Here is a 16720-nt window from a genome sequence, read left to right on the forward strand (position 1 = left end):
TTTCTGTCCTTGCCGTCTTGTCCTTCGTCTCTGCCGAAGGCCACCTTACCTTCTCTCTATTTCCCAAACTCTTCCCTCCTCTTTTCCCTTTGAATTTTCATTCTGTTTCTCCCTCTCTCCGCCACATCCCTCCTCTTGCCTCCTCTCGCCCTGAATTTGGAGAGAAGGCTTTCAACTGTATTTTTTTCTTTAAAAAAATTACTTTCTGGGGCTGTGGGGAAGAGGGGAAAGTGGGCGATGGGCACTGAGGAGGGCGCTTGTACGTAAGCGACGAACCACTTGAACCTACCCCAAAAACCAAGAGCACACTTTACGTACCATATGTTAGACAACTTGACAATAAATTATGTTTCAAAAAAGCACTTGCTGTAATATGATGTTATAGGTCGAGTCTATCTCAGTTTTAAAAAGATTAACGTGAAATAAATCTACAGCTTTGAAGAACAGGAAAAAGTGATCTTCATAATAGTAACCAAACCTATGAAGCATCTTGAGATAAACAGAACCAGAAATCTGCAAGATCCCCATGAATAAGCCCGTGAGACATTATTCAATGGCAGGGGGAAGACCTGAGTGAGCTTCACCGGGTTCATGTAGGGGAGACTCTGCGTTTACCAGAAACGTCAGTTCTGTCCAAGTTAATCTGTATGTTTAACGCAACTCCAGTTAGATGCTCAGGGGTTTTGTTTTGTTTTCCTCATGCGTATTGAAAGGGCACGTTACCTTCTTGGCTCGTCTTTTCCAAATGTGGGCATCCTTGCTCAATAGTTTAAAAAAAAATCCCATCTTGTAATATTTTCCCATCCCTCCTCTCTGAGGCCCGTTCTTCTCTTCATCTTCCCTATTGGCTGTTGGACTCCTCTTGTCTCAAGTGTACAGATAGTTGCTTTATCTGTAGTTCACCTACGCGGCCACAGTAGGGCTTCCGTGAGTGTCTTTGTGGACCTTGGAGGGCATCGAGCTTGATTGCCTGTCCTTAAGTAAATACTCAAACTTCTCACAACTGGAGGTCAAGGGGCACTGCTTTTTTCCCCCTCTGGGCTTGTTATAATAAGAATGTTCTGAGGACTCTCCAGTTTCTTAGACCCTGTCCCGTTGTTTTCACTTCAGGCCCTCTCCTCTGCATCGGTCTGTCCTTTCTCCCTCCGTCTCTGGTTGCTCCTCAGTTTCCCCGTAGGTTCCGTGACCCCATCAAACGTTACTTGAGCCCTGGGGCACCGTGCTAGGTGCTGAAATAGAGTCAGCTCTTATCCCTGACAGGGGAGAAAGAGACGAGCAGATGTGCAAATCAAAGATAACACTGGAGTGTGGTAAATATTCACATTCCAGTAAGTCCTGGGGACCCAGGCGAGGCACAGGCAGGTCAGACCCGGGGGGAGGGGAGGCGGTGCAGGAAAAGCTTGTGGAAGGAGCCCAGGCTTGGGCTAGAGGAGATGTTTGAGGCAAAGGAAAACCAGCAGGGAACATGGGATCGGGCAGGGAACATGAAATCAGGAGGAAGTCCGCTGAGAAAGGTCATGAGTTAAATGTGTGGCATAGTGAGGTCTCTTGGGCAGCAAGGTAGGGTCCTAACCCAGTAGATTTTTGCCTATCCCTATCTGAAGCTCAAGAGAAATGTTTGGGGGGCGCCTGGGTGGCTCAGTCAGTTGGGCGTCCGACTTCGGCTCAGGTCATGATCTCACAGTGTGTGAGTTCGAGCCCCGTGTCGGGCTCTATGCTGACAGCTCAGAACCTGGAGCCTGCTTCGGATTCTGTGTCTCCCCCTCTCTCTGCCCCTCTCCTGCTCACGCTCTGTCTCTGTCTCTGTCTCAATAATGAATAAACGTTAAAAAAAAATTAAAGAAAAAAAAAGAGACATGTTTGGGTTGGAAATTGAGGTTTGGGTGATGGCGGTTGCCTCCCTAGGTTTGGACGAAGCGGCTGGGGGGTGGGGGGATGTGGAACGAGAGGGGGCAGCGCTGGGGAAAGAGAGCAGGCTTGCATGGGGCTGTGGGAAGAAACAGGTTCCGCCAGGGGCCAGTGAACGGGGCCAGATTCACAGAAGGAAGGTCGTGAAGAAGGAGGGGCTGCCGAACAGGACCAGTTATCGACGGGAGGTCAGCGCAGAGCTCTGCTGGGCTGTGCTGTGCACCGCGGGGCTCGGCCAAAGCAGTTGGCAGGCATTGGGGAAGCGGAAGGCAGGTTGCAGGGGCCCGGTAGTGACGTGGGTGCAAAGTAAGCGGAGTCCACAGGCCGAGGACCGCGCTCTCAGAACACCGGCTAGGGAGAACACCGGCTAGGGAGGAAGGAGAGCTAGAGGGATTTGAGTCTGTTGGGTTTTTGCTTTCATTTTTTCAAGGTTGAAGAGAGAGCCCCTTTGGCCCTTTACTCCTTAGTGCCCTGTTCCTTTGAATACCTTCTTTCTTAGAGTTAATTCTCTTGCCGGACCACTCGGGTTCCTGTCTTGTCATCTCTCAACCCAGGGGCTCCCCACTGCACTTCAGTCCTCCTTCCCAAACTTATTGTTTTCACATCTTCCAACTGTTTTCTTTGCCAGTACTCTCGCTGTCGAGAGCACCGGTCAGGAAAGAGGTCGTTTTCTCCGCCCCGCAGTAAGAGTGCTGGAAGTCACTCTCTGAAAATCCCCTCCGGAGCTCAACAGCGGGCCCTGTTACTGTCTTTTGGGCCGTCCGTGTTCAGTCGGTGCCACGAAGCAAGCGTGATGACCGCTCGTGGCCCAGGAAAGAGAAGACACTTGGGTGAACCCCACGTTCTGTAACTCCCGCCGACCCTGAACCTGGAAGAAAGCTTGCACTCGGTGATCATCTGCATCACAGTAAATAACACTCCAATTTCATTCTTTATAGTGTGTTCACAGAGACCTGGCAGCCAGGAACGTGCTCGTGACCCACGGGAAAGTGGTGAAGATCTGTGACTTTGGACTGGCTCGAGATATCATGAGTGACTCCAACTACGTTATCCGGGGCAATGTGAGGCTGCTACTTCGTACACGTTTTTTATGCCGTCACTGTGTGTTTTGTCGTTGTTACGGTAGACAGCCGCACTCACTGTGGTGCGTGTTTGAGTCATGGCCACGTCTGAACACTTCCTCACGGCAGTTAGCTTTCTTAGGCTTGACAGCTTTTTTGTAGCTTCAGGGATTATCCCAGCTGTAATAAAAGCCGAGTAAAGGAGCATCACCTCTGTCACAGCAGATCAGGTAGGGACCTTGGAGCACAAGCCACACTTTAAACAAAACCCGTTACCTGAGCCTACAGTTCCCGGAGCTGTAAAGTGACCGGAGTCATGTTTCCAATGGCGGGATTTGGCAATAGCTACCATAAAACGTTTTTTTTTACGTACGACATATAAATTAAATGTTAAATGCAAAATCTTTAAAGGCACAACATTGAACGTAAATGTTAGCTAGTGAATGTTTAGCATCTTATGACTGCCACACAGGGAGACCTAAAACATGACTGAATACAAAAAATTTAAAAAATTAAAAAATTAATTAATTAATTAATTAATTAATTAAAAAATTAAAAAATCCCTAAGGACAGATATGGGTTTTTTATTTTATTTTTTTTTTATTTTAGAGAGAGAACACGCAGGGGAGAGGGGCAGGGGGACAGAGCCAGTCTTCAGCAGGCTTCAGGTTCAGCGCTGAGCCCTATGTGGGGCTTGATCCCAAGACCCTGGGATCATGACCTGAGTCGACACCAAGGGTCAGATGCTCAGCCGACTGAACCACCGAGGCGCCCTGTTTTTGTTTTTTTTTCTTAATTTAAGATTTTATTTTTAAGTAGTTTCTACACCCAGTGTGGGGCTCGAACTCATAACCCTGAGATCAAGAGTCACATGCTCTACTGAGTGAGCCAGCCAAGTGCCCCCCGATGTGTTATTTATAAGAGAGCTATTAGAAATACTAAATGATAAAATTATGCAGTGAAAGAACGTGGCTGTAAGAATTACAACACCTGGAGTTGAGCCCCTGTCCTTACGTTTTGGAATTTCTGGGTGCTTTTTTGTCCCCACTCGTGAAATGATCATAACGGCGAGTGCTGACACAGTGCCTACTGTGTGCTTAGCACTATTCTAAGTGCTTTACATATATTCATTTAGTCCTCAAAGCACCTCTCTTGGGGATGAGGAAACCGAGGCCCAGAAACATAACTCTGCCCATGATTGCACAGCACGTGGATTAGAGCACGGATGGGCTGAGCCCCAAGTCTGTGCATAACCGCTGGGACACGTGCAGCGTTTCCCGTGAGGATTATACGCTTCCCTCACTGGGATTGTTGTGGGAATAAACTAGTAAAACCAACATGAAAGCACCTGTCCGGGGGAAACGGCCAATAAACATTAAAAATCAAATTAAACTGCATTCCCATTAGCATCAAATAACCACCCAGGCTGATGTTAGATCCATACCTCACTCGTTGGAGCTGAATCATAAATATGATCAAAGCTTCTGTGTGGCTGTGCAGTTTTTAACCTTACTAGCTGGCAGTCTCTTACGTGGGAAGGTGAATTTCATGTGGCACCTCGGTTAATCCGTGTAATTAATCAAATTAGCCAGACCAGCTTGTTTGGTTTTACCAGCTCATCGGTTTGTGCAGGATTTAAAATCGGGTTTCTTTCTTGAGCTTCAGTTTTGTTTTGTTTTGTTTGTATTTCCTTCAATAATCTCTACGCACGATGTGGGGCTCGAACTCGTGACTCCCAGGTCGGGGCGCAGGCTCTACTGACTGAGTCGGCAAAGTACCCTTCGAGCTCTGATTTCACTTGGCAGGTTAAACGTGCGTGGTGAGGGGCTGCTCAACTCACGAGAAAGAAAATACTACAAAAAACTCTACCCCGGGAACCTATCCACCCCTACGTCTTGGTTCCGATCCCAGGCTGCACTAACTCAAAACCCGCCTCTCGTGCTCCTGGAAATTGTTAAAGCCACAGAAGCCAGCCTGGTATCATTCCTGGAAGAGATGGCGTGTGCTCCCTTCACCACATTCCTGTAGGTGGTATTTCCACTAAAGTCCTTCCAAGAAGGTCGTCCACTAACTTACCAGCATCTCCTTACCTCTGGTCACCTGACTGGTTCCTCCTTCATGGTGTCTGCTGTGACACTTACCCATTTCCAAGCACAAGCCTTTTGTTCACGAGGAGTTTTAAAGAGATACCGGTTGATTTTTTTTTTTTTTAAGCCTATTATTAGAATGTTGATTTGAAAGTGAAACACTTCCCCTTGGGCAATATGATCTCCTCAATTAAGGATTAAGAGCGGCTTTAGGAAGAAAATACACTTTATTATCGGCTAATAAGAGAAAAGAAACACGCGTCGTTCAGTCCGTTCACCACCCATCACCACTGATCGGTCCCCTCTTGGATTCCGCACAGGCCCGTCTCCCTGTAAAGTGGATGGCTCCCGAAAGCTTATTTGAAGGGGTCTACACCATAAAGAGTGACGTCTGGTCGTATGGAATATTACTCTGGGAAATATTCTCACTTGGTAAGTTTCGCAGTTTGCTGCCAGCCGTTGCCCCCCACACGCTATCCCATTCCTAAATCAGGGTGCATGACCCGTGACCTCTAACGCTCCCCAGAGCTGGCTCGTCCTTACCTCTATGCAGTGTGTGCCGTTTCACGTTTGTTTTCTTTTTTAACTCTTTTTAATGTTTATTTATTTTTGAGAGAGAGAGACCAGGGGAGGGGCAGAGAGAGAGGGAGACACAGAATCGGAAGCAGGCTCCGGGCTCTGAGCCATCAGCACAGAGCCCGACGCGGGGCTCGAACTCACGAGCCGCGAGACCGTGACCTGAGTCAAAGTCGGAAGCTCAACCGGCTGAGCCACCCAGGCGCCCCCTTTTGGTTTTCATTTTTTTTCCTAATGTTTATTTAGAGACAGAGAGAGACAGAGCATGAGCAGGGGAGGGGCAGAGAGAGAGGGAGACACAGGATCCGAAGCAGGCTCCAGGCTCCGAGCTGTCGGCACAGAGCCCGATGCGGGGCTCGAACTCACGAACCCTGAGATCATCACCTGAGCCAAAGCTGGATGATTAACGGACTGAGCCACCCGGGCGCCCCCATTTCGTGCTTTATTTGTGGTGTCTGTAGGTCTGTCTACCCCCACCGGCCTATACCGGCTGGAGGGCAGAAGTCATGACTCTCCCGCCCACAGCCTCACGCCAAGCAGTGTCAGGCCCATGGGAGCTCTCGGTCCATGCTTGTTTGTTGAGTGAATGAAGAAACGAATGAGATGGTTTCTCCTCCCTAACGTTTTCCTCAGGTGTCAATCCTTACCCTGGCATTCCGGTTGACGCTAACTTCTATAAACTCATCCAGAGTGGATTTAAGATGGACCAGCCATTTTATGCTACAGAAGAAATGTAAGTTCAATCACAGGGCAAGGTGGCCGAAATCAGGAATTTACAGTCTCTCTCGTTCCGAATGCATGACAAAAAAAAAAAAAAGCGCAAAACTCCTTAATGCAAAATGCATATGATTCCTCTTAAAAAAAAAAAAAAGGAAAGAAAAGGAAACTCTAATCCTTTTCTTGGGGGGGGCGGGCGGGGATTCCTGAACAAAACTGAACCTTCCTGCCCTACGATACTATGAATTAGGGGCTCCAGTTCCTTTGCTTGAGGGATCCCTGGGGGTGATACAACTCCCACTTCTCGACTTCTGGGCCACGTCGTAGTTTTTATTTTTTATTTTTTTTAGTTTTTTTTTTAACGTTTATTTATTTTTGAGACAGAGAATGAACGGGGGAGGGGCAGAGAGAGAGGGAGACACAGAATCTGAAACAGGCTCCAGGCTCCGAGCTGTCGGCACAGAGGCCGACGCGGGGCCCGAACTCACGGACCGCGAGATCGTGACCTGAGCTGAAGTTGGAAGCCCAACCGACTGAGCCACCCAGGCGCCCCGCGTCGTAGTTTTTAAAACGCATTTCTGTCCCTCATCTAATTTGCCCTTTCCGGTGTGAGTTGAAAATCGAGTAGAGCCCGTGCCGCAAAACAACCAGGCCACAGCTGAGCAGCTGTACGGGGCCTCCGCTTCCCTTGGTTCAGCTTTCCTCTCCTTACTCCTCCTCCTCTTGCTTTTACAGATACTTTATAATGCAATCGTGCTGGGCTTTTGACTCGAGGAAACGGCCGTCCTTCCCCAACCTGACCTCGTTTTTAGGATGTCAGCTGGCCGACGCAGAAGAAGCGGTAGGTAGCAGCACCCTGCTTGAAAAGGCGATGCTGGAGGGGCGCCCGGGGGGGCTCAGCTGGTTGGGCGGCCAGCTCTTGGTTTCGGCTCGGGTGGTGACCGCCCGAGTTCGGGGGTTCGAGCCCCGCGTCGGGCTCTGTGCTGGCAGCGTGGAGCCTGCTTGGGATTCCCTCTCCCTCCCTCTCTCCCTGCCCCTCCCCGACTGGTGCTGTCTCTCTCTGAACAAGTAAACTTGAAAAGGCGTCCTTAGAAAGGAAAGCGATAACTCAGAACACACGCTGGCTTCCTGAGACCCAAAGATACTACGTTGTCTTTCTCACCGCGATTTGTCTCGTTTGCCCTTTAAAAGTTGTATGGGGTGAGATATATTTATTGGTAACTGTTTTGTTTTTTTTTTGCGGGGGGGGGGCGGGGGAAGCTCTCCCTAAAGGTTTCGGCCAATTGAGAAATTAAATGTCCAGTGCACAGGACTAGACAACCAAATAAAACTGAATCCCTGAGCACCGCCCCCCCCGCCCCACCCCTGCCACCGACCGTTAGCATGCAGTAATCACACGACTCAGTCATGTAATACAGTATCATGGAGGGAGCATTGCCCTGCAGTCCTGAAGAGTCGAATCCCAGTCCTACCACGCGGTCTCCTCATTGCTGTGTGCATTACGGCAAATCGTTCCTCTGGGTCTTACTTTTCTCACCTGTAAAATGGGTTGTCACGCCGGGTGATCCTTGAGCGCTGTGAACTTGGAATCCCTTTGCTAACTCTTCTCCCCGGTAATAGAACCTGGCGTAGTGAACGGAACCATCCTCTAGAGGCCGTGGACAAAGGATGGGACCTTGGACCTCCAGTACCCAGGTTCAGATCTTGGCTCCGTCATTTACATCTTACAGGCCTCGATTAAGTCAATCTTTCGTTGGGTCTCAGTTTCCGTGTCTGAAATACGGGACTAACAGATCTTACTTTGGGGAGGTCTAAAGAGTAAATGAACTGATGTATGCGCAGAGACTTCCCACACAGCAGGCACTTGGTAGTTAATAAATGTTAGCTGCATAGGCACCTGACTCTTTACATGGATTGTCTGTGCTCTTTGTCTAAACTGAGTCCGTTTTCAATTCTGTGGCCTCTCCAGAGACCTGGGTATAGGTCGTGTGTGGCCTGTCCTCCTGGCAGGGTGTTCGAAGAATCCCATTCGATCATTCGTCCGTTTGCTTGTTTGTTTCTGGGCTTTGTTGTGGTTGTTGTTTTGGTGAGAGAGTGAGCATGAGCAGGGGAGGGGCAGAGAGAGGGGGGGAACAGAGGATCCGAAGCAGGATCAGCACAGCCAGCAGCGAGCCCAGCGCGGGGCTCGAACTCACAGACCATGAGATCGTGACCTGAGCCGAGGTCGGACGCCTAACCGACTGAGCCCCCCCGGGCGCCCCTGAAAAAAAAAATCACATTTGGAAACGAAAATATTGTCAGGGAATTAGGTCCAGAAAGTCAGGGGAGATGGAAAGCCTCAGGGCTATCGAGTAGATAACCCGGAAATAGTTAATGACGCTATAAGATAAACTGAAAGAAGAATCGTGGAGAGAAAACAACAAAGGAGCTGTTGAGGCAAAGAGAAAGCACCAAGTAATTTTCACTGGCTGGGGAGCTGGCTTTGGATTCACAGAGGTCTTATTTGCGCTAGAATTTTGGGAAGAATGAGTAGTATTTTGGCTGCTGGGGGATGGGGGGTTGGTGGCGTGTTCCAGGCTGGATGAGTGACGGAAGTAAAGGTTCACAGGTGAGAGAGGCGAATGGAAAACAAATGGTTGTGGCTAAAGTATAGGGCGAGTGGGGGAACACGGAGGAAAACAAGACTATAAAGGTAGCGGGCCAGGGTGGAGGGTCCGCTGCGGCCGAACCGTCCCTTGGCTTTGTTCAGGACCGCCTTGGACTCGGTGTGCAGCTCTCCTCTGTCCCCATGCCCCCAGGACGTCCGAATCCCTCTCCCTCTGTTCAGGGGGCCTTCGACATATCAGGGATTGTTGACTGGCAAGGTCTCCACGGACGATGACTCAGCTGAGGGTATCCAAGCTCAGGGACAGCCCTTCAACTTCTCCCCCCCGGTTCTCTTCCTCTCTGCCCCCTGACCCTCTGTGATGGAAAGTTCTTTTCCCTACCCGTCGCAGAGCCACTGATGGCCAGCTGTAGCTCCTTTAGGTAAATGACAAAATAGTGTCCCTGCCAGGGAGACATTCATCCACCCAGCCACCGTGGGGAGCCTCTCACCCCCGGCTGGTGCAGTGGGCTCCAGTCTAGAAGCCTGGGGAGCAGAGCAGAGATTGGACTTCAGGCCCCCCTTGCCCGCTTGGCTGGGCACCTCAGAGCGAGGCATGATCTCCGCAGCCGTGCCCACTGCGAGCAGACCCTGGCTCCTCCTGTGTCGCCGTTCCGTGGTTTCTCTTCACACCTCCCGAGCACAGCCACGTGTCGTCTCTTGAGTGGGAAGACAGGCCTTGCCAGCGCGCCTGGGGTAGCATCTCCTGCTCCGCCTGTGAATGCTTTTTGTAGAATCCGGTTTTGCTCCATCGTGGACTCGGGAAGCAAATGGCCCCCGGGGAACCAGTGAGAAGAGGAGGGAAGCACGCGGAGGAAACACAGGTTAATGCTTTGAGGTGTAACTTACAGCAGGGAGATCGTCGGACAACGTGCTAAGGCAATGAGGATTTGTGGAACCGGGGAGGATTTGCAGAATGCACAGACATGCTTCAAGATTTGTCTCGAAGCCCAGATCACGACGTGTGTGACAGATGTTAACCGGGCTTATGGTGGTGACCCTCTCGCAATAGACACCCAGAGACGAATCGTGTCGTACGCCTGAAGCTAATCCAGTGTTACATGTCCCTTATACATCCGTTTTTGTTTTTTTTTTTAAAAAAAGGAGCCAGATCAAGTTATTCCCTCGTCTCCAAAGACCCCCTCTGTAACTTCTCCGGTCAGTTTTCAGGGTCCTTCTTCTGAGTCCCCATAACACTATGTGACACTCTGAGACTCAGTGTTGTGTGATAGTTTTGCTTTCCCATCACTAGACTTGGCTCACGAGGTCAAGGACATGCACTGTTCATCTTCACGTCACCTGCGTGGTCCCACAGGCAGGAGACACTCACAGCATGAGGGTACGTGGGAGGCCCCGTCTGTTTTGTTCACTGTGACATACCCAGTGCTTAGCGTATAGAAAGGGCTAAGCAACGGTATCGGGAAGAAAGGAAGCGTAAAAGCAAGTTTGGGGAGGCAAAAGCGAAACAGCACAAGGAAGGACATCCGTTAAGAGGTGACTGTGGCAGCAGAGGTGAGCAAAGGAGGGAGTGAACTGGACCGCGGCAGGGGGGAGGGGTGCAGAGGAAAGGGACACACGGCTCCTGTTTCAAGAAAGGGGCCTGAACTCACATCACCTCTCCTTTCATATCAGTGCCCACAAATTATAGGATATATAATATATAATATAGAACTGTATTATAAATGTATCATATGTAATGTATTGCAAATAAATATAATACAAAGGATTTGTATTTGTAATACAAATTTGTATATTGTAATACAAATACAAATATTTAATATAAATATTAAAATATAGATATATACACTACGTATTTTTATTACTTTTTATTTTATGTATTAAAAATTTTTTTAATGTTTATTTTTGAGAGAGAGAGAGGGACAGACAGAGCATGAACGGGGGAGGGCAGGAAGTGAGAGAGACTCAGAATCCCAAGCAGGCTCCAGGCTCTGAGCCATCAGCGCAGAGCCCGATGCGGGGCTCGAACTCACGAACCAGGAGATCACGACATGAGCCGAAGTCGGACACTTAACCCGCTGAGCCACCCAGGAGCTCCTGTTATATGTTTTTAAAGAAGTGAGGCCATAATTGCCTTTGAAAGCCAGAAGGCCATCTCTGTGGACCGGGAACGGTGGAAAACCCCTGGGATGATGAAAGCAGTTAGGACTGAAGGGAGAAGACCCACGACAGAGGACTCTTTGAAAGGATAAGGACACGTGCTTCCCTAACGGGCAGGGAGAGGTCTGGTAGGATCTTGCAGTGGTTCCACAGTGGGCGCAGCCACACTGTTAAGTACACATAAGAGTAAAGCAAGTGTTAAACATGTGAGTATAACCACCGTTAAAAGAGAATATAATATATCTCAGGCGTAGTGTAGAAATAAAAATATAGTTTATAATCTCAGGTGTGGGGCACCTGGGTGGCTCAGTCGGTTAAGCGTCCGACTTTGGGCTCAGGTCATGATCTCACGGTTTGTGAGTTTGAGCCCCACGTCGGGCTCTGTGCTGACAGCTCGGAGCCTGGAGCCTGCTTCGGATTCTGTGTCTTTCTCTCTCTCTGCCCCTCCCCTGCTTGCTCCCTGTGTCTCTCTCAATAAACAAACAAACAAACAAACAAACAATTATAATCTCAGGTGTAGCGTAGAAATAAAAAAAGGACCATAGAAAATTTGATCAACCCAACAAAGCAGGGGAGAGAGAAACAAAGAACATTCATGGAAATAGAAAAAAAACACAAAAAAGCAGGATTCGTAAGTCCACTTAGGAAAGAGAATTTCAAAATAAATGTGCCTGTCATCATACAGGCACATTAACTGACCTCAGTGCAGTGGAATGGGACATCGCCAAGAACAACCAAAAAGGCCCCAACATCTGACGTCAGAGATGAAAATCCCTGCTTACAGAAGTCTTTGGTTCACAAGAAGGAGGAGGAAGGAAAAAGAAATAAAAATAGACCCTGCTTATTAAAACCTGTAGGAGCCAGCCACGTTTATAATTCTAAATTCATTTGTTAGAAAACAAAAAAGAATGAAAATGAATGACTTCAACTTTCAACTCAAGAAACTAAGAAAAAAAAACCAAACAGCAATGTATGAGGAGACAGAGATGAAGAAGAAAAAGAACAAAGCAGCAGAACAGAACTAATAGATGGGCACCTGGGTGGCTCAGGCGGTTAAACATCTGTCTTCGGCTCAGGTCATGATCTCGCTGTTCATGGGTTCGAGCCCCGCATCGGGCTCTGTGCTGACAGGTCGGAGCCTGGAGCCTGCTTCGGATTCTGTGTCTCCCTCTCTCTCTGTGTCCCTCCCCTGCTTGCTCTCTGTCTCTCTTTCTCTCAAAAATAAACAAATATTAAAAAAAAAAAAAAGAACTAATATTGATACAGGCAGAATTCATTAAACTGAGAGTAGCCCCCAAAACAAAATAATAGTGATGGTCAGGAAAGCCAAAAGTTGTTTTTAAACTAATAATTTACGTTAAAAAAAAAATTTAAAAAAAAAAGGGGGGGGCGTCTGGGTGGCTTGGTCGGTTAAGCGTCCGACTTCGGCTCAGGTCACGATCTCATGGTCCGTGAGTTCGAGCCCCGCGTCGGGCTCTGTGCTGATGGCTCAGAGCCTGGAGCCTGTTTCCGATTCTGTGTCTCCCTCTCTCTGACCCTCCCCCGTTCATGCTCTGTCTCTCTCTGTCTCAAAAATAAATAAACGTTAAAAAAAAATTTTTTTTAAACTAATAATTTAATTGCTCCCATTTTTGGCGTCATGCACACTTACTAACATGTTACCCATAATAATACATTTAATTCTCATTTCAGGCTCACAAAGTAAGTTCTACCATTACCTCTTTTGCAGATCAGTAAACAGAGATACAGAGAGGTTCAGTAATTTGCCCAAGGTCACACAGTAAGGGTCAGACTTAGGGGTTGAATACCACAGTCTGGAAGTGGTTGACACTGTATATTAATATTGTATATTAACACAGTGTACGAATATACCACTAAAGCACACTAGGAAGAGAGCAGTTAAGAAAGAAGAGACAGCACAAATAAGATTCAGGATAAAAAGAACGTAATTATGGATAGGGACACCATTTTCTTTTCTTTTTTAAAAAAAAATTTTTTATTTTAATGTTTATTCTTGTTTATTCTCGAGAGGGAGACAGACAGAGACAGAGCATGAACGGGGGAGGGTCAGAGAGAGAGGGAGACACAGAATCCGAAGCAGGTTCAGGGCTCCGAGCTCTCAGCCCAGAGCCCGATGCGGGGCTCGAACTCACAAACCGCGAGATCATGACCTGAGCCGAAGTCGGTCGCTTAATGGGACACCATTTTCAAAAGTATAAGAAAACCTTACCTACCTCTTTACACGGATGCACTTGGAAAGCTGGGGTTTCAAAATTTTTATAAGGAGAATGTACTTACGGATTACTTGTGCCATTAAAAATTCATTTAAAAAATCACTTACAGGGGTGAAGGAGGTACAGGCTTCCGGTTATAATGACTAAGTCACCAGGATGAAAGGTACAGCGTAGGGAATAAGTCAGTGGTAGTGTAACGAAAAGTGTATGGTGACAGAAGGCAGCCACGCTCTGGTGAACACGGTAACATACAGACTCATGGAATCACTATGTTGTACACCTGACGCTGATGTAACATTGTGTGTCACTTATACGTCAGTTAGACCAATTACGTAAATAAAAATCCCTGAAAGAAATGGAAAAGGAAGACATGAAAAGCAGTGATCTACCCGAACGTGCCCCGGGGACGGACTGACTGGCTCTGGGAGCACAGCGAACTCGAGGAGATGGTTCCAGAACTTCTGGATCACGGGACTGGCAGTGTGCCAAGTGGAATTGCAAACACAGGAAGCAGGGAAGGTTTGGGGATGAAAGATCATGAATACAGGTTGGGTTTGAAGGGTCCCTGGTGTTTCTGTCACAGCCTCGCTCGGAGGGTTAGACATCCAATGCCCGAGATGTACGTTTGGTTCAACAGGTCATGACCAACTGCTGCTTTCCGAAAAACACATATCATCCCTGTTCATCCTTCCGGGTACAGGCAGAGTGTTATTGTGCAGACCAGGGTCAAAAGGATATTTCTCTCGATCTGCTTTCCAGAAAGAAAAAAATTAAAGAGTAGGAGGCGGTCCGCTCAGTTACCAAACTGTGAAAAACAGACAACCCTTGTCTTGTCGTAAGGCTCTGGAGAAAATAGTGTTCCCAAACACAGCTGACGGTGCAGCCTGAGTGTTTCAGCACTCAAGTGTACGTCCCCTTGGACCCAGAGATGCCACTTCCCCGTTCATCCCAGAGACAGACGAGGCCAGTGTAACCTTTGCAGTTTTATGTTACATAGCCAGTCCACCGAAAGGTTAGTGAGGGGCGGCCGGGTGGCTCGGTCCGCCGAGCGTCCCACTTTTGGTGCTGGCTCAGGTCATGATCTCGCGGTCGTGGGATTGAACCCCATGTCCGGCTCCTCGCCGAGCATGGAGACTGCTTGGGCTTCTCTCCCTCCCTCTGTCTCTCTGTCTCTCTCTCTCTCTCTGCCCCTCCCCCACTCGCACTCCATCTCTCAAAAATAAATAAAGGATTGGTTGATTTTAAAGAAGTTTAGTGATGGTACATCAGTACTATGGAATGCTAGGCTGCTGTCAAAAAGATGAACGTGCTCCCATTCCGTCAACAGGGAAAATATATAACGCACGTAACATCCGGACAACATATTAGCAACTCAGAATAAGGCTCGAAACCAGAATCTACACTCTCAGCCTACGGATACACAATTGTGTATGCACAGCAGACTATAACGGTGGCCACCTCTAATGAGTTTAGCTTGTTTTCTATACATCTTCCTATATGGCTTACGTTATCTCTATGAATGTGCATTAACTTTATCATCAGACAAAAAATAGAACTGCTTTCATTTTGGAAAAGCATCTAAAGTCACCCAAGTGAAACTCAAGCATCAGTCCCCCGCATTAATTGCATAATGAACAGGTCTCTCTTAGTGGCCTTTCTCTTTTATGGTTTTACCGCACAGCTTTAGGATTTCTAGATCGAGATTTTGTAGCCAAGATTAGAAATAATAAGGGAATAAAATGCTCGACTTGATTTCTCCATGAATAAAAGGACCGAATCTGCTTTGTCAATTAATATCCTCTTAAGATTATCCTCTAAGGCTTATGTATAGTAATAGCAAGTAATTTGCAATAAAGCCCCGTGACATGTACGTCATCATCGGATGGTAACCAGTGTTGTGTCTTTTTTCCCACATTCAGATGTATCAGAACACGGATGGCCATGTTTCCGACCGTCCTTCCGTCTACCAAAACAGGCAACCTTACAGCAGAGAGGTGGAATCGGGTTTACTCACCCCACAGGCTCCTGTCGAAGATTCCTAGAGAAACGACTTAGTCTTAAGGACTTCCTCCCTTCAACCCCCAGCTTAAACAGGCTATAGATTACCAAAACAGGATTAATCTCATCACTAAAAGAAAGTATATTCTCAACTGCTGCTTTGCTGGACTTTTCTCTAGAAGCTCTCTGTATTTACTCTTGTTTTCAAAGGAACTTTTGTAAAAAATCACATCATCCTTTGCACAAGGCAGGAAGAGCTGATAATTAACTTTATTGGAGCATCTACCCACATCCAAAGGCCTTCTCAGTCTGGCTTCAGTGAAAATTGTGTACCTGAACAATAGTATATTCTTGTAAATACATAAAACAAAAGCATTTTGCTAAGGAGAAGCTGATATGATTTTTTTAAATCTATGTTTTAAAACAATATGTAACTTTTCCAGCTATTTAGTGATATATTTTATGAATGAAAATAAAATTTCTTCTTTAGAGTTGTTTGTCATTGAATTGTTTGCATGGTCTATTTAGGGAAAGACTTAACTGGAGGGGAGGAACCTAATGAAATTGTGTGCAATGTTCTGTATTTTTTTTTTTTTTCCTACTGAGAAGGTCCATCCTTTTGTTGGATCCTTAAAAGGATCTGTGACTCCTGCCCCCAGACCAGGAACCAAACAGCTGGCGAAGGCTTGCTTTTCTGCAGCATTTCATTGATTCAGCCTCCCTCGTCCTTTGAAGCTTAGCTCCCTCCCTCCCACAGGCTTACAAACTTGGACTTGCCCCTGTCCTTACATTCCAGTGTGGTTCTTGGTGAAGGTCTGCCTTCTCTTGTCCTCCCTTCCAGTGCCTCGGTTAAGATAAGAGCCCTGAAGCCAGTCCCGCTAGGCCGGACTTCTCTGTCCACCACTCTTCGCCATGCAACGTTGGTCAAGTAACTGAACTTCGTTAGGCCCCAGTCTCCCGTTCTGGAAGAAGAGATAATGATGGAAGGAATCTCTCTCACAGGGTTGCTGTAAGAATTAGATGGATAACATACATAATATATGCATGTCATAAATATACACATTCACAGATGGTCCCCAACTTACAGCGGTTCAACTTACTATTTTTCAACTTTACGACGGCGCAGAAGGGATACACGTTCAGTAGAGACGGTCCTTTGAATTTTGAATTTCGATCTTTTCCTGGGTTAGCGATATTACCCTCTTTCATGATGCTGGACAGTAGAAGCTCCCAGTCTGCCGTGGGATCACAGGGTAAACAAGCAACACCCTGGCCAGCATTCTGGTTTTTTACTCTGGGTACGGTATTCCGTCTGTGACATGAGAGATCCAACACTTTATTATAAAATAGGCTGGGTGTAGATGATTTTGCCCAACT

General features: G+C 47.4%; 1 protein-coding gene across 1 annotated transcript in view; it reads left to right on the plus strand.

The window, feature by feature from the left end:
* Window positions 1-15834, plus strand: part of FLT3 (fms related receptor tyrosine kinase 3) — a 56137-nt gene extending 40303 nt beyond the window's left edge. The window contains 5 exon segments of the mRNA XM_019447891.2: window positions 2847-2969; window positions 5377-5488; window positions 6266-6365; window positions 7085-7190; window positions 15265-15834. Coding sequence (XP_019303436.2) covers window positions 2847-2969; window positions 5377-5488; window positions 6266-6365; window positions 7085-7190; window positions 15265-15387 — 564 coding nt within the window. The 3' untranslated portion in view covers window positions 15388-15834.
* Window positions 15835-16720: the final 886 nt, after the last annotated feature.

Source organism: Panthera pardus, unplaced genomic scaffold (assembly GCF_024362965.1).
Source record: "Panthera pardus isolate Hobbes unplaced genomic scaffold, ASM2436296v1 HiC_scaffold_1, whole genome shotgun sequence".
Classification (NCBI taxonomy): Eukaryota; Metazoa; Chordata; class Mammalia; order Carnivora; family Felidae; genus Panthera; species Panthera pardus.